At 54.5% G+C, this 16,412-nt stretch overlaps 1 protein-coding gene across 5 annotated transcripts in view; it reads left to right on the top strand.

The window, feature by feature from the left end:
* FBXL6 (F-box and leucine rich repeat protein 6) overlaps window positions 1-16,412 on the top strand; it is a 16,923-nt gene extending 511 nt beyond the window's left edge. Inside the window, exons 1-10 of one of the 5 annotated variants that reach the window (XM_073329864.1) lie at window positions 932-1,159; window positions 1,944-2,516; window positions 5,324-5,482; window positions 5,714-5,777; window positions 6,169-6,300; window positions 7,765-7,872; window positions 8,430-8,543; window positions 12,833-13,064; window positions 15,066-15,306; window positions 15,871-16,412. In XM_073329864.1, coding sequence (XP_073185965.1) covers window positions 1,984-2,516; window positions 5,324-5,482; window positions 5,714-5,777; window positions 6,169-6,300; window positions 7,765-7,872; window positions 8,430-8,543; window positions 12,833-13,064; window positions 15,066-15,306; window positions 15,871-16,012 — 1,725 coding nt within the window. In that variant the 5' untranslated portion in view covers window positions 932-1,159; window positions 1,944-1,983 and the 3' untranslated portion in view covers window positions 16,013-16,412. Of the gene's footprint in view, window positions 1-931; window positions 1,817-1,861; window positions 2,517-5,323; window positions 5,483-5,713; window positions 5,778-6,168; window positions 6,301-7,764; window positions 7,873-8,429; window positions 8,544-12,832; window positions 13,065-15,065; window positions 15,307-15,870 lie in introns of those variants that run through there. The other 4 variants (XM_073329867.1, XM_073329862.1, XM_073329863.1 and 1 more) reach the window with 4 other exon arrangements.

Raw genomic sequence — 16,412 nt, 5'->3', positions numbered from 1 at the left:
TCACCTTCTAACCCCTCCCCCACCCTGAGTCCCATCCCCCCTCCCCCACCCGCACCGCCCCCTCCCCTTCTCACCCCTCCCCCACCCCGAGTCCCGTCCCCCCTCCCCCACCCGCACCGCCCCCTCCCCTTCTCACCCCTCCCCTTCTCACCCCTCCCCCACCCCGAGTCCCGTCCCCCCTCCCCCACCCGCACCGCCCCCTCCCCTTCTCACCCCTCCCCCACCCCGAGTCCCGCCCCTCCCCCACCCGCACCGCCCCCTCCCCTTCTCACCCCTCCCCCACCCCGAGTCCCGTCTCCCCTCCCCCACCCGCACCGCCCCCTCCCCTTCTCACCCCTCCCCCACCCCGAGTCCCGTCTCCCCTCCCCCACCCGCACCGCCCCCTCCCCTTCTCACCCCTCCCCCACCCCGAGTCCCGTCTCCCCTCCCCCACCGCTCCTCCCCCACCCTGAGTCCCGCCCCTCTTCCTTCACCTGCACCACCCCCTCACCTTCTAACCCCTCCCCCACCCTGAGTCCCATCCCCCCTCCCCCACCCGCACCGCCCCCTCCCCTTCTCACCCCTCCCCCACCCCGAGTCCCGTCCCCCCTCCCCCACCGCTCCTCCCCCACCCTGAGTCCCGCCCCTCTTCCTTCACCTGCACCACCCCCTCCCCTTCTAACCCCTCCCCCACCCTGAGTCCCATCCCCCCTCCCCCACCCGCACCGCCCCCTCCCCTTCTCACCCCTCCCCCACCCCGAGTCCCGTCCCTCCTCCCTCACCCGCACCGTCCCCTCCCCCTTCTCACCCCACCCCGAGTCCCGCCCCCTCCCCTTTCTCCCCCTCCCCTCCCCTGAGTCCCGTCCCACCGCCCCCTCTTCCTTCTCACCCCCTTCTCACCCCTCCCACCTCTCACCCCTCCCCCACCCCGAGTCCCGTCCCTCCTCCCCCACCCCCACTGCCCCTTCTGAGCATTGCAGATTCAGGCCTTGTGTCTTCACCTCCCCTTCTGCCCTTCCCGCTGGGCCGGACCCAGCAGCGTGGGGCTCCCAGCAGGGCTCTGTGCAGGAGGATCCCAGCCCCCCCAGTGCTGGCCTGAAGCAGTGCCATTCTCTGGCTAGACAGGGCAAGGACAGCCCCCCACTGTCTCCGGCTGGCAAGCCGCCCCCATCCGCCACCAGTAAATTCACCCACCACATTGACATAAATGCAGATTTGCCCCCAGTGCTATGCCGGTTACTGGAGTGTCACCCAGCTCCTGCAGCGTGCCCAGCCACAAGTACCAGCAAGTCACTCCCATGGCAGATCAAAAACGGGGCGCAGGGCTAGGGGTGACCCCAGGGTGCGAAGCTCTGAAGATAGGCAGATGTCTCCAGGGGCACTGACAGGAGTTCATTAGGCGCTGTGTGGGGGAAGCGGGAAGTTAGGGCCATGCATGTAAAGTTGGGCAGCAGGGAGATGACTGGTTGGAACAGTAATACTTTATTTCCCCCCGTCGATCTCTCCGTGCTCTGGGTAGGCCATCCCTTGTGTGTTGGGTTAGAGTCTTTCTAGAAGATACGCTCTAGCTCAGACTGGATCCAGACTCTCACTGGTAGGGTTCTCTGGCCTGTGCTATGCAGGAGTTCAGACTAGATGGTCAGAATGGTCCCTTCTGGTCGTAAAATCCATTAATGGTCATTCCCAATTTACAGCTGGGGAAACTGAGTGGCAGAGAGGTGAGGTGGGTCACCTGGGGTCGAACATCACCATCAGAGCCAGGAATAGAACACACATCCTGTCATTTTGAGCGCCACGCCCTGTCCACCAGTGAACGCTCGGAGGCTGGAACCAGTGAGTGAGATTCAGCTTTTGTCCTTGGCCTGTGTTGGTTTTCACTTAGATCCCAGGGTGCCTCGGTAGGAACGTGCAGCAAAAGTACCCGAATGCTCCTAGCAGTGATTGTCACCTGTCTTTTTTGCCAGAAATGTGCTGCCAGATTGTCCCTGCCGATTAACCCAGCCTATGCGGGCTACTATGGAAGAGCCCAGGACAGCAGAGAACTTGAGAGAAGCTGGGACTTCTTCAGAACCGTCCGGCACAGGGCAGAATGCTTCCAAGAAGCAGGGCACCAAAGCAAGTGGGAGACCAGGACCAGGGGATGCCAGCAAGGCCTCTAAAAAGAAGAAGGCTTTCAAGGCCCCCAGGAGAGTGGCCCCAGACTACTTTGTTCATGAGACGGACAATGATATGCTGCTGATCATTTCCAACATAGGCGATGGGCAAGACCGCCCACCCAGGAAAGTGGCAAAGAGAAAGCACCAAGCGCTAGCAAAGAAGCAGCAGCTGCAGCATGTCCAAAGGACCGGCGTGGCAGGAGAGAGAAAGAGAGAGAAAGGAGGGGCTCCAACTGCAAAGGAGCCTGTACTTGGGGGCCAGGCTGCGGAAAGCGGGGCAGCTGCTGGGGCCTCCTGGGGAGAGCGCCTCCCAGTGGAAATCCTGGTGCGGATCTTCCAGTCTTTGGTGGCCTCTGAGGGGGCCGTGCCCTTGCTCTGCCGGTATGTGGAGGTACTGGGAAGTGGGTTAGCGGGGACCATGCGGTCAGCACTGCACAGTCACTCAGTGCTTACGGGAACAAGCTCGTGGGCTTTTTTCTCTGTTTGGGTTGGCATTCCATCCTTGCGTCCTGCTTTGCTGGGGTCGGAGGGAGTGGGGGGGCCGGGGTGATGAGAGGAAGGATGGTCCAGTGATTAGGGCACTAGCTTGGGACTTTGGTTCCATTCACATGATCACAATGGTCCCTTCCGGCCTTGGAATCTATGAATTCCTTGCTGTGCCACAGACTTTCTGTGTGACCTCGGGCAAGTCACTTACAGCCAGCTTTGTAAAGTTCTTGAAATCAATGGGAGTTAGGTTCTAGATGCCTTTGAAAATCCCACTAGGCATCTAAATACCTTTAAAAATCTGGCCTTCGTCTCTCTGTCTAAGTTCCCTTTCTCTCCAGAGGGGACAGTAGCTGTGCCCTGCCTCCCAGGGCCGTTTGTGAGGATCAATTGCTAAATCCATGAAGAGTGTGCAATGCTCAGATCCTCTGGTAATGGGGGCTGTAAGGTATATTCATTTAGATGGAATAAAGGGGCCCAAAGACTCAAAGGTGTTAACAAGATGCTGTACCTGTACAGCATTAAATCGTGTTGAATGAGGTTCGGGGTTTGGTATGCAGAGACCTCAGCCTGCATAGGGGCCATGGAAAACACTCCATTAAACGTCCTTTGCACCCTTATTAAAGACCCAGAAAAGAAGGGAGGGGGTAAAAAGAGAAAGCATTTGAAATGTCAGATCGTAATCATTTTAACAGCATCCCTTGTTCCCTTTCGCTGGAGCAAGTTTTTAGAAACAACCCTCCGTTAGACACTCAGCTGGTGTTAAAGATGGCAGTAACTGTCCTGGGGGGAAGAGAGACAACATTAGTAGAGATAGGCTGGAGCTGGCATTGCTTCTGATGTTAAAGTCCAATCCCGTTCCCTAAAAGACAAAACAAGACAAATACACTCAAGAGCGAAGGGAAAAAGAGCAGCAAAGATGCCGCTCAGAATCACATGGCTGCATTGGCCCTGCATGCTGCCCTGGCCCATCGTAATGAATGCTCAGTGGAGCCAATCTTCGAGACGGACCAGGAGCTGGGCAGTCGAGTACAAAGGGGGCACTTTGCAGACCCACAGCCTTATGCCTAGAGTGGTGGGATTCACGTACCAGAGTCGTCCAGGCCCCCTGGCATCGTGTGTCATATCACCGACGTGGCTTTGAACTAGTTTTGTAAAGCACTAGTCCAGGAAGAGAAGACAGGCAGCCATGAGGGGGCTCTTCTCCCAGAGCTTAGAAACCCCTCACTTGACAACGTCTCTAAGGTATTTCTGAAGCTCGTTTCACCATGTTGTTTTATCAGCATGCAGCATATCAGCAGTGATCTCCCCTCCTGTCTCTCCACCTTCCTGGGTCCCACCTGATGGGGTAGTGAGGTAGCTCAAGGCCTCAGGGGGTTGGCCTGCAGCCCCTGCATTATGGGCCTCCAGTATCCCCAGGGGAATCTTACATGGACATTCTGCGCAGGTGCCCTGCCTCTGGGCACTTGAACCAATCTAAATGGGCTTGGAAAGATTAGATTTGTATTGGTAGACAGTGGTAAACGTTGATTTCAGCATGCACACCCACAAACCGAGGAAAAGGTGTTCCCAGTGCTAATAATCAGCGTGTACAGACGGGCAAAGTAAGAGAAATGCCCCTTTTGTATAAAGCGTGTCGTAATACTGGCACTGAGGGAGCTGGAGCAGAGGTGCCACTTAGGTAGCTTTAACTTTTGAATCTCAACTGCTGCTTTTGTTTAATAATTATTGTCTGTGCTCAACGCCCGCCCCCCATAATGTCACATGACCGTGAAAACGTAAATTGGTAAAAGTCTTAAAAAGAGGCTTAAAAATAAACAGAATCCAAGAACGGTAGGACTGGCAAGGACCTCGAGAGGTCAGAGCGTCCCGTCCTCTGCACTCCTGGTAGGACTAAGTATTAACTAGACCATTGATATTATTTGTGAGAATTAAAAAGAATAAAAAGTGAATTCTGCCAAGCCGAAATATAAACCTCCCAGAGCAGGGCCTGGCTGATAAGTCCAGGGTGTCGCTGGGGGCAAACCAACCCCCAACACTGTCATCTCAGTCCCCAGAACCCCACTGTAAACCAGCGGACTGAGGACACCTGGGACCAAAGTCAGTCCTGGGGCAAGCGCTTGCAGATCCCTGCTGAAGTCACCAGGTGTTGCTGCCTCCTACTCCATGGCTGAATTTGACCCAGTAGCTTGATTCTGGCCTTAAGGGGCATCACCAGTGCGTGCTGGCACTCAACAAGGAGGAGGACGGGCCGGAGTCTACTCCTCAGTGGAGATGGCCAGTGGTACCTCTTGTTCAGTCTCGGGCACCTCAGTGGCATGGACAGCTGGCCCTATAATGTGCAAGGTATGAAAGCCCAAGAGCAAGGGCCTGGTGGATAGTGGGTGGCCAGTGACACTCATGGAGTGTGTGCATCACCGACTCTCCATGGGCAGAGGCCCTGGAGCCCGCACGCGGCCTGTTTTGCCACCACTCCAGCCTGAGGGGCATTTCCCGGGGGGCTCCCAGCGACGTTTCAGGTGGAAGGGCTGGGGGAAGGGGGTCTTACCCCCTTGAAAAGCTCTGCCTGACAATTAGCTGGGCTCTCACCCCCTGGCAGTGGGCCCCTGCGGGCCCTCTGTTCTGAGATGGCTCTAGTCCCACCTCCACTGCCTGTCTAACCTGGCATGTGCCGTTGCAGTGACGGGTGTCTCCATCCCCAGGGTGGCCCGTGTGTGCCGGCTGTGGTACGGGGCAGCTTCCAATCCCATGCTGTGGCAGAAGGTGTCAATCGGCTTCTGCTGGGTGGAGCCTGGCAAAAAGCAGCCTCCCCAGACCGAGAAAAGAATCCTCAGCACGATGGAGTGGCTGGTCCAGAACAGGTGGGTGCTGCGTTATAGATGGGGGGTGTCCTATCCCCTGTGCATGACACATGCTTTGGCCCTCTCCTGCTGTGTCACCCCCACATTTTTTCCCACTCCAGCTCCCCGTAGGGGCTGTACGTTGTGCTGCCCCTACTCCTGCTCCTCTCCCCTCCTCCCTTTATACCGTCCTCTGGACAGCTGGATGTATGCTGGCTCGGCAGCCAGATTAACTCTGTTTCCTCCATGCAGGTTTTCACTTCTCCGGGACTTTGCTCTTTGCCACTGGAAGAGCCACGTGCCTGTTGTCCTGAAGGTGAGAAGGCAGGGTTCAGTTTGGCATGATATCATGCCCTTCTGCCCTTGGACACCGACTGTCCCGCTCCGATCCCTGGTTTTGGATAGATGTAGCCATAGCTCTAAGAACAGGAGGCTTTCTGCAACTAAGAGCCAGTGGCACAAAGTTCTGTCCTTTTCATGCAAAGGATATCCAGCCCTCGGGCTCCAAGTTTGGGGCCCTCTCTGCTATTAGTCACATAGCCCCTGTCAGCCTGGAAGAACTGAGATCAGAATCGTCTTCTTTGCAAAGAATTTAATTGGAGCGAGGTGGAGAACGTGAATCCCCCAGCCTGCGTGTAGCCTGCCTTTTACAGGGTCTGCTCGTGGGATGGCAGGACTGGCTGGCTCACCACCCTCTCTTGTTACAGGCCCTTGCGGAGTCCTGCCCCCTTCTCGTATCCCTCAAGCTGACCCACTGCAGTGGAGTGACCACCGAGTCCCTGAGTGCAGTGGCCGAATGCTGCCCCCGGCTGGAAAGCTTAAACCTGCAGAATTCCCAGGTAGGGGTGTGTGGGGCTCTGCTGAGCCGGGGTGGAGAGGGGGTCAGTTTTGGCCAGGGATCCCCTGAGGCCCTCCCAGAAATACAAGGGTGCCGTCCTGCGGGGCGATGCTGCAGCCACGTCACTGTTGCTACCTGCTGTGGGTGAGAGACTAGGAAATGTGTCGTGAGGCCCATCCTGCACAGCCCCCTGCTCCCCGGGGTTCTTTCAACCCAAAGCTCTTGGTAACTTTTACTCGGTGCGAGGTGGTGTTAGGGAATAAATCAGGGGAGACACGGCCATCCGACCGATAGATAGCTGGCACAAACAGGACAACACAAGAGTGCTTTCACTTACAGCTAAACTTTACTTAGTCTCAAGCACTTACACACGTCTGCAAAAGGTTAGTAAAACACCCCAACCCTTGATAATTACCAAAGCTGAGTGTGGCTCTCAAGTGACACAGCTGCAGGCTTCCGGTGGCCAAATCTTCCGTCTGCGGTGGGGACTGCAAGATGTATCCAGAGGGAGAGTCCAAAAAGAGTCCAACTACCTCAAACTTTGCCCCCTTATTTATACATTAGACATGTCCCCTAAAGAAAACTTGTTACAAGCAAAAAGAAAAGGAGGACTTGTGGCACCTTAGAGACTAACCAATTTATTTGAGCGTAAGCTTTCGAAAGCTTATGCTCAAATAAATTGGTTAGTCTCTAAGGTGCCACAAGTCCTCCTTTTCTTTTTGCGGATACAGACTAACATGGCTGCTACTCTGAAACTTGTTACAAGCAGTTTCAGTGGTCCAGCAAAAGGTTCCTTATGATTATTGATTAACCAGGTGTGGGTTTTTCCAGAGTTTGCAGCCTTGAGGCCCCCAGTAGACATTCCTGGGGCACATCCTGATCTTCTAAAATGCATGTATCAGCCACTTCAACACAATTCTTAACAGAAAGGATTCGGGGTCAAGCTGCCCTCTCTGTGGCATCCAAAGACACCCCCCCCACACCTTGGTTAAGCTAAGCCTGCTGACTTGGCCAATTTACAGCCCGTTGACTTGGCTGCTTTTAGCAATAAGCCATAGTGGTTTCAGGCACTTTACTGGTTTGCCAAAGTCTCCCCGTTCACCCTCCGGGGAGCACTGTGTGCCCTGCCAGAAAGGAACCATCTGCCAGCCCTCTGGTCCCCTAGGAATGGGAGAACACTGAGCTACAGCCAGTCAAACCCACTGCGCCTGCTCCGAGACTGTCAACTCCATTGCATGGGACAGCGCCCAGCCCCCTCCCAGACATGGCTTGACGAGCCCCTTACCCTGGCCCAGACGGGGGCGTCCTAATCTGCCGTAGCCAGCAGCTGTGTACAGCAGTGGATCTTTTCCTGTTGCTAATTAGCCAGCCCCTCCTCCTATGGCTTTGAGCATTGTGCAGGATGTCGCTGCCAAGTGCTGGGTAGTAACCCCTCCCTGGGTGGCCTTCTCTGGTTTGTTCCCAGGTTGACTCCTCAGCTGTGGTGAGCTTTCTGGAGGCCGCTGGCTCTCGGATCCGGCAGCTCTGGCTAACGTACAGCAGCCGGATGAATGCCATCGTCACCACGCTCTCGGTAAGCCTGGCAAAGACCGCCTGGGGAGTGGGAGTTGTAGAGGGGCTGGCCTTGCCCGAGCGTTCCCTGTCAGAGCTGGACTGCACCATACGTGTGTGGGATGGGACTCTTTCTCAGCCTGCTTCGGCAGAGGCTTATGAGACCCGTGAAGCTGCTTCTGCTGAGACTGGAACAACAAGAGGCGGGCGTTGAATTGGGAGTGGTGCTTTCCCAGGCTCTGCCCACAAGCCGGGACCTTTCCATTCATGACTCTGAAATGAGATGCCATGGAGTCAGTTTCAGATTTCCATTGTAATCATTCCTCTTTCTGGCAGCTCTGATCAGCTGTGAAATGGTTAGCATCTCACTTTGTATCATTAGGTTTCAGGGTTAACACACCATTGCGATGAACAGGGCAGATCATACCTCTCAGGGCTGTTGTTGCAGGCTATCTGCGGATGTCACTGCCTCAGTTACGCTTGGGTCACATTGGGAAGGTTCAGCAAGGCGGGTGGGCACGGAGACTGACAGAGCAGCAGGGAGTGCCTCATTCTCTGAACCTGTCGCCCCCTCTGCAGAGTGGTTGCTGCCTTGGGCTGCGGCTCCTGGAGGTGAACACGGAGATCAAGCAGAGCAGCCAGCACCTTCAACTCTCAGTAGAGCAGCTGCAGGCAGCCTGCCAGCAGCTGCAGGTACCCGTGAGCTCTCCTTCCCTACTTGCATGCTCCTCCTCTGATCTTCCTCCCTCTGCTTCCCCTACCCTGGTAACCTTTTGCTGCCCTGCGGCTCCAATGCTAATTTATTCCTTCCCCTGCTGGGTGGTTCCGGGCAGTGCCATGCTTGCTGCCCTTGGACACATGGCAGTTCTGGTTTAACAGGCTTCCCGGAAGCTCAGGTAGGTTCATTCTCCTGACCCTTTCCTGTTTGGTCTGCATCTCCACTGCACTAGCAGCTTGTGTGGTCACCCATGGCTCCAAATGGTGCTCGGTTCAATGCAGTGCGCTTGCCCCAGTGTGCCCCTGCAGCCAGGAGAGATCTCCTGACGCCTGAGGGCGTCCCCTACCGCTGGGTGCTCTCTCCCTGGAGAGGGTGGGCAGTCCCCGGAGGAGGGGCTCGCAGGCATTCACAGCCAGACAGCTGCTTTTCAGCAGGTGACGCCTGTATATCCTGACGCCTGTATGTCCTGGCATTGCTTTATGGCCGTGCATTGCCTTGCCTTCTCCCACACTGACCCCTTCCGACCTCCCAAACCCAAGGTACCAGGCACCCCTTCAGATCTGCTTCTTCCCTTGCCCGGAGCTCTGCCCACCCCAGCAGTGTGTGCCACTGAGGTAATGTCTGTAGCTCACCCCTTCTCCAGTTTCCCTGGGCATCTTGACAGATGTAGCTTAGACGATTGTAGTGTACGCTGCAGGGCATGGCCAGTTTTATTGGTGCTGTGCTCAGCGCTGCCATGGCCGATGTGATCAGGAGGGAGTTCTTCTGATGTTGTTGCATGGCAAGGCTCTGCTTAACGCTGCTGGGGCTCACTGGTTAGATCCGGGGCACCCCAAGCTTTGCGATACTGAGAGCTGCATCAGCACCTTGCCTGGCTCCTGCGGCCCTGGCTCCTATCCCCAAATGCTTGGGCCTTGCACCTGCCTTCCCAGTGCACATCCAGGGCCTGGTTCGTTTCTGGAAGGCCCTGAGCAGGGGTCGCCTCTCCCACTGTGCCCATTGCGATTGGGAAGATCTTGCCATCCGCCCCCTTCTGGGACAGGACTTCAGGATGTCCTCAGAGGAACCCCTTCCTGCCCGCTGCTAGAGCCTGTCCAAGCCAGTTCTAGGACACTAGCATCCGATGAAGTGAGCTGTCGCTCACGAAAGCTTATGCTCAAATAAATTGGTTAGTCTCTAAGGTGCCACAAGTACTCCTTTTCTTTCTAGGACACAGTGCAGGATCTGTTTGTTCCCTCTGTCTTCGGATTAGTGCCTGGAGCAGGGTGCCTGTCACCTCGTGGGAGGCAGGCAGGGAGGGGAGGAGGTAGGGTTGGTCTGCACTGGCTGTTTTAATCCTCCTGTGCCCTCCTATCCCCATGATGGGAACCAGGTTTCAGAGTAACAACCGTGTTAGTCTGAATTCGCAAAAAGAAAAGGAGTACTTGTGGCACCTTAGAGACTAACCAATTTATTTGAGCATAAGCTTTCGTGAGCTACAGCTCACTTCATCGGATGCATACTGTGGAAAGTATAGAAGATCTTTTTATACACACAAAGCATGAAAAAATGGGTGTTTACCACTACAAAAGGTTTTCTCTCCCCCCACCCCACTCTCCTGCTGGTAATAGCTTATCTAAAGTGAGCACTCTCCTTACAGTGTGTATGATAATCAAGTTGGGCCATTTCCAGCACAAATCCAGGTTCCCCCCCCCCCCCGCCACCCACTCTCCTGTTGGAAATAGCTTATCTAAAGTGAAAAAAGAAAATGAGTACTTGTGGCACCTTAGAGACTAACCAATCTAAAAACTAATCTTTTAAAAAGATCTTCTACACTTTCCACAGTATACATTTTGATGAAGTGAGCTGTAGCTCACGAAAGCTCATGCTCAAATAAATTGGTTAGTCTCTAAGGTGCCACAAGTACTCCTTTTCTTTTTGCGAATACAGACTAACACGGCTGTTATTCTGAAACTTCTCTAAAGTGATCACTCTCCTTACAATGTGTATGATAATCCAGGTGGGCCATTTCCAGCACAAATCCAGGGTTTAACAAGAACGTCTGAGGGGGCGGGGGGTAGGAAAAAACAAGGGGAAATAGGTTACCTTGCATAATGACTTAGCCACTCTATTCAAGCCTAAGTTAATTGTATCCCATTTGCAAATGAATTCCAATTCAACAGTCTCTCGCTGGAGTCTGGTTTTGAAGTTCTTTTGTTGTAATATCGCAACTTTCATGTCTGTAATTACGTGACCAGAGAGATTGAAGTGTTCTCCGACTGGTTTATGAATGTTATAATTCTTGACATCTGATTTGTGTCCATTTATTCTTTTACGTAGAGACTGTCCAGTTTGGCCAATGTACATGGCAGAAGGGCATTGCTGGCACATGATGGCATATATCACATTGGTGGATGTGCAGGTGAACGAGCCTCTGATAGTGTGGCTGCTGTGATTAGGCCCTGTGGTGGTGTCCCCTGAATAGATATGTGGGCACAGTTGGCAACGGGCTTTGTTGCAAGGATAGGTTCCTGGGTTAGTGGTTCTGTTATGTGGTATGTGGTTTCTGGTGAGTATTTGCTTCAGGTTGGGGGGCTGTCTGTAGGCAAGAACTGGCCTGTCTGCCAAGATCTGTGAGAGTGTTGGGTCATCCTTCAGGATAGGTTGTAGATCCTTAATAATGCGTTGGAGGGGTTTTAGTTGGGGGCTGAAGGTGACGGCTGGTGGCGTTCTGTTATTTTCTTTGTTAGGCCTGTCCTGTAGTAGGTGACTTCTGGGAACTCTTCTGGCTCTATCAATCTGTTTCTTTACTTCCGCAGGTGGGTATTGTAGTTGTAAGAATGCTTGATAGAGATCTTGTAGGTGTTTGTCTCTGTCTGAGGGGTTGGAGCAAATGCAGTTGTATCGTAGAGCTTGGCTGTAGACAATGGATCGTGTGGTGTGGTCAGGGTGAAAGCTGGAGGCATGTAGGTAGGAATAGCGGTCAGTAGGTTTCCGGTATAGGGTGGTGTTTATGTGACCATCGTTTATTAGCACTGTAGTGTCCAGGAAGTGGATCTCTTGTGTGGACTGGACCAGGCTGAGGTTGATGGTGGGATGGAAATTGTTGAAATCATGGTGGAATTCCTCAAGGGCTTCTTTTCCATGGATCCAGATGATGAAGATGTCATCAATGTAGCGCAAGTAGAGTAGGGGCGTTAGGGGATGAGAGCTGAGGAAGCGTTGTTCTAAGTCAGCCATAAAAATGTTGGCATACTGTGGGGCCATGCGGGTACCCATAGCAGTGCCGCTGATCTGAAGGTATACATTGTCCCCCAATGTGAAATAGTTATGGGTAAGGACAAAGTCACAAAGTTCAGCCACCAGGTTAGCCGTGACATTATCGGGGATAGTGTTCTTGACGGCTTGTAGTCCATCTTTGTGTGGAATGTTGGTGTAGAGGGCTTCTACATCCATAGTGGCTGGGATGGTGTTATCAGGAAGATCACCGATGGATTGTAGTTTCCTCAGGAAGGCAGTGGTGTCTCGAAGGTAGCTGGGAGTGCTGGTAGCGTAGGGCCTGAGGAGGGAGTCTACATAGCCAGACAATCCTGCTGTCAGGGTGCCAATGCCTGAGATGATGGGGCACCCAGGATTTCCAGGTTTATGGATCTTGGGTAGTAGATAGAATATCCCAAGTCGGGGTTCCAGGGGTGTGTCTGTGCGGATTTGTTCTTGTGCTTTTTCGGGGAGTTTCTTGAGCAAATGCTGTAGTTTCTTTTGGTAACTCTCAGTGGGATCAGAGGGTAATGGCTTGTAGAAAGTGGTGTTGGAGAGCTGCCGAGCAGCCTCTTGTTCATATTCCGACCTATTCATGATGACGACAGCACCTCCTTTGTCAGCCTTTTTGATTATGATGTCAGAGTTGTTTCTGAGGCTGTGGATGGCGTTGTGTTCTGCACGGCTGAGGTTATGGGGCAAGTGATGCTGCTTTTCCACTCTTTCAGCCCGTGCACGTCGGCGGAAGCACTCTATGTAGAAGTCCAGTCTGCTGTCTCGACCTTCAGGAGGAGTCCACCTAGAATCCTTCTTTTTGTAGTGTTGGTGTCAATGGGCTGCACTGTATCGATGCATCAGGAGTTGCATCTGCCCAATGTTTGCTGCCTCTTCTTTGAGGCAGCCCTGCATGGAGCAGGCCAGGGGTTGCTCCTGCCGGTAGCCATCGTTGTCAGCCAATCTGGCTGACTGGGAGGTTGTTGTCTTGGGGTTGGTGGGTCATTCCTGCCCCCATCTGTTTCCCTTCCAGGTGCTACGTCTGCTCAATGTGATCTGGACCCTGAAACAGAGCCCTCGGTCTGCCCCCACCTCCCTGGGCTTCCCTCAGCTGGAGGAGCTGTGCCTGGCCACTACCTCTTATTCCTTCGTCAGTGACAGTGTCCTGCAGAAGATCCTGCAGGCCTCCACCAAGCTGCGGGTGCTGGACCTGCGGGGCTGTTTCCGTGTGACACCCAAGGGGCTGCAGGAGCTGCCGTGCCCCGGTGAGCCTTGGAGTCCCCATCTTTGGGGGGGGCATCTTGTGTGGAGGACAGGTGCATCTGGTACAGCTAGGGACAGTCTTTCTGCCCTCCTGGTGAGGCCCTGAGCCTAATGCGTAGCACTGTGTAGACGCCGGAGAGCTTTGGTTCTGTGCCTGGCCCTTGGCCAGCCCCTCTGTGCAGCACTCAGGTGAGGAAGCACTGCTGTCCACCTGCCTTGCCTAGGTCTCGGGGGCCCTTGGGCTCTGTGGAATAGTAGCTGCTGTCCACCCCAGAAGTGGCTGCATTTCAGCAGGGCTTTGGAATAGGTGAGCCTTGAGAAGGACAGCCTTTCCAGAGGTGTAGGGTCCTGCTTTGCACAGCATCCTTCCTGCCAGCTATGTCCCCAGAGTTGTGCAGGGTCAGTGCGTGATACCGTCGGAAAGGACAGCAGCAGAGTGAGGGGGCCGAGAGCGGAGATGAGTTGCAGAGCTGCTGAGACACAGGGGACGCACTGAAGGCTCTTCTAGAGAGCAACCGCTGAAGAGGAGAAGGCTCTTGTCCCAGCGGCGGTGAGTTCAGGTGGAGGCACGCAGGCGGCCAGGGTTAGAAGGGAGGAAGGAGCTGGGGAGCAAGGAGGAGAGAGAAAAGGTCTCTGAGTTTGGCTTGAGCAAAGTCCACTGAGGGATTTCTGAATAACGTCATGGAGGACTAGAGACAGAGGTGGATTAGAGGCAGTGGTGATTGCTAGCTAGCTCATACTCCATGTGTATAGAGAACTGTGGGTCTGTAGTGCTCGCAGCGCTCTGCAAATGGGAAGTGGTGTCATTAGCACCCTTTTGCAGGTGGGGAAACTGAGGCACAGAGAGGGGGCTATAACCCAGGAGTCCCAGCTCCCTGCCCTGTGCCCTGAGCATAGCTGACACCATTGTAAATGTGGCGGGGTGCCTGGTGCTGTGAAAATGTGAGAGGATATAGTTATTCTAAAGCAACCCTCCCCATCTTATAAGAACGGCCATACTGGGTCAGATCAATGGCCCATCTAGCCCTGCAGCCTGTCTTCCGACAGCGGCCAATGCTAGGTGCCCCAGAGGGAATGAACAGAACAAGGCAATTATCAAGTGATCCATCCCCCATGATCTATTCCTAGCTTCTGGCAGTCAGAGGCTAGCAACACCCAGATCATGAGGCTGCATCCCTGACCAGCTTGGCTAATAGCCATTAATGGTCCTATCCTCCAGGACCTTATCTAGCTCTTTATTGAATCCAGATACACTTTTGGCCTTCACAACATCCCCAGGCAAAGAGTTCCACGGACTGACTGTGCGTTGTATGAAGAAATACTTCCTTCTGTTTGTTTTAAACCTGCTGCCTGTTAATGTCATTGGGTGACCCTGGTTCTGGTTATGTGAAGGGGTAAATAACATGTCCCTGTTCCCCGTCTCCACCCCAGTCAAGATTTTACAGCCCTCTGTCATCTCCCTTCTTAGCCATCTCCTTTCCACACTGAACAGTCCCAGGCCTTTTAATCTCCCCTCAGACGGAAGCCATTCCAGACCCCCGATCATTTCCGTTGGCCTTCTCTGAACCTTCTCCCTTTCTAATGTATCTTTTTTGGGTGGGGCAACCAGAACTACACGCCATATTCAAGGGGTGGGTGAACCAAGGATTTATATAGAGGCATTATATTTACTGTCGTATTATCTGTCCCTTTCCTAATGGTTCCTAACATTCTGTTACCTTGTTTGGCTGCCGCTGCACGTTGAGTGGATGTTTTCAGAGGACTATCCACACTGACTCAAGATCTTTCTTGAGTGGTGACAACTGATTTAGACCCCATCATTTTTATATGTACAGTTGGGATGATGTTTTCAAATGTACCTTACTTTGCATTTATCAACATTGAAATTCATCTGCCATTGTGTTGCCCAGTCACCCAGCTTTGGGAGATCCCTTTGGAACTCCTCGCAGTCAGCCTGGGACTTAACTCTCTTGAGTAACTTTGTATCTCTCTCTGCATCCCAGATCTAGAGCAGCTATACCTGGGCTTATATTGCAGCGATAACCACCTGCTCTTGCCCTCGGAGGGCAGCCATCTGCTCACCTGGAAGTGGCACCACAGCCTGCAGGAGCTCGATCTGGCAGGGCAGAGCTTCAGCGAGCGTGACCTGGAGCTTGCCATGGCCGCCTTTGGGCAGGGCAGTGGCCGGGCAGCCCTGCGATCCCTCAATATGACCGGGACCAAGGTCACTGTGAGCACTGTCAGGTGAGTGCTGGCAGAGGGGCTGGTAGGGCTGCAGGCAGAGGGAGATCCGCATAGCGCACAGCCAGCTGGGAGCCCTCTGCACTTCCAGGCTTGGGGCTCATCAGCCACAGCTGTGTTCCCCCCTGGGGAGGAGCTGCAAAGCTGCCCTCTGTCCTCCCTCTTGCCAGGAGAGCTGCTGTGTGTAAGTGACTCTGTGCGTGGCTGGCTCGCAGCTCAGCTGCTGCACCTCCTCTCCCCCTGTCAGATGCCACCCCGAAAACCAGCCTCTCCTGCTACGCAGGGCTCTGCACCCCAAGTCCCTTCACTGCCCCGCTCTCCCTCCGCATTGCGGCCCTGCTTGGCTCTTCCCTGCCCCACTGGGCCACCTCTTCCTGGCTGGGCCCTTCTGCTCAGTTCCCACCTTCTCTTGTGCCACCACTTGCATGTGGGCCAGCCCCTTGCCTCCGTCAGCCTCCCACCATGGCTCTGCTCTGCTCTGGGTCTGCTGCTCCACGGGCTAAAGTCTAGGGGGAAGCACCATGTCGCTGAGGGGTGCAATTCAAGGCATTTCTGCTTCCCCCACAGTGCCCTGATCATCTGCTGTCCTGCCCTGAGCTACCTCAACCTGTCTTCCTGCCGCTACCTGCCCCGAGGCATGAAGAAGGTGTATCGGGGCCAGGACAACATCCGCCAGTGCTTGAGCAAGCTGCTGGCCAGCACCGACTAGCCGGCAGCTGCACAGGATACGTCGTAATGACACCAGCACCTCCCCTCTCCAGAGACCAGCCTGAGGCCCAGACCCTGCTCCTGCATCTGGAGCAACCCCACGCACAGGCTGAGTGCCAGGCGTTGCTGTTTCACTGGGACATTCCTGGCAGTGTGGGCAGAGCAGTGGGGCTCCATGCCCTCAGGGTGCTGGGCAGCTCACAGCCAGCACCTGGGACCTGGGCACCCACCTGGTGCTGTAGCAGCAAGCAGCCTGTTCCCCCGGGAGGAGCAGCTGTCCCTGGTTCCCTGCTTCCCATTTTGATAGCGCCCCTTTTTGTATGACATTCCTCTTGGATTTTGCAGCATTTGTACTGTCCAGCACAGCGCCCGGTGCTACAGAATAAAGGGCTGTTCCTGCA

Source organism: Lepidochelys kempii, chromosome 2 (genome assembly GCF_965140265.1).
Source record: "Lepidochelys kempii isolate rLepKem1 chromosome 2, rLepKem1.hap2, whole genome shotgun sequence".
In the NCBI taxonomy this organism is placed as follows: domain Eukaryota; kingdom Metazoa; phylum Chordata; order Testudines; family Cheloniidae; genus Lepidochelys; species Lepidochelys kempii.
The sequence above is the reverse complement of the archived record's forward strand: the minus strand, read 5'-3'. Positions and strand labels throughout refer to the sequence as shown.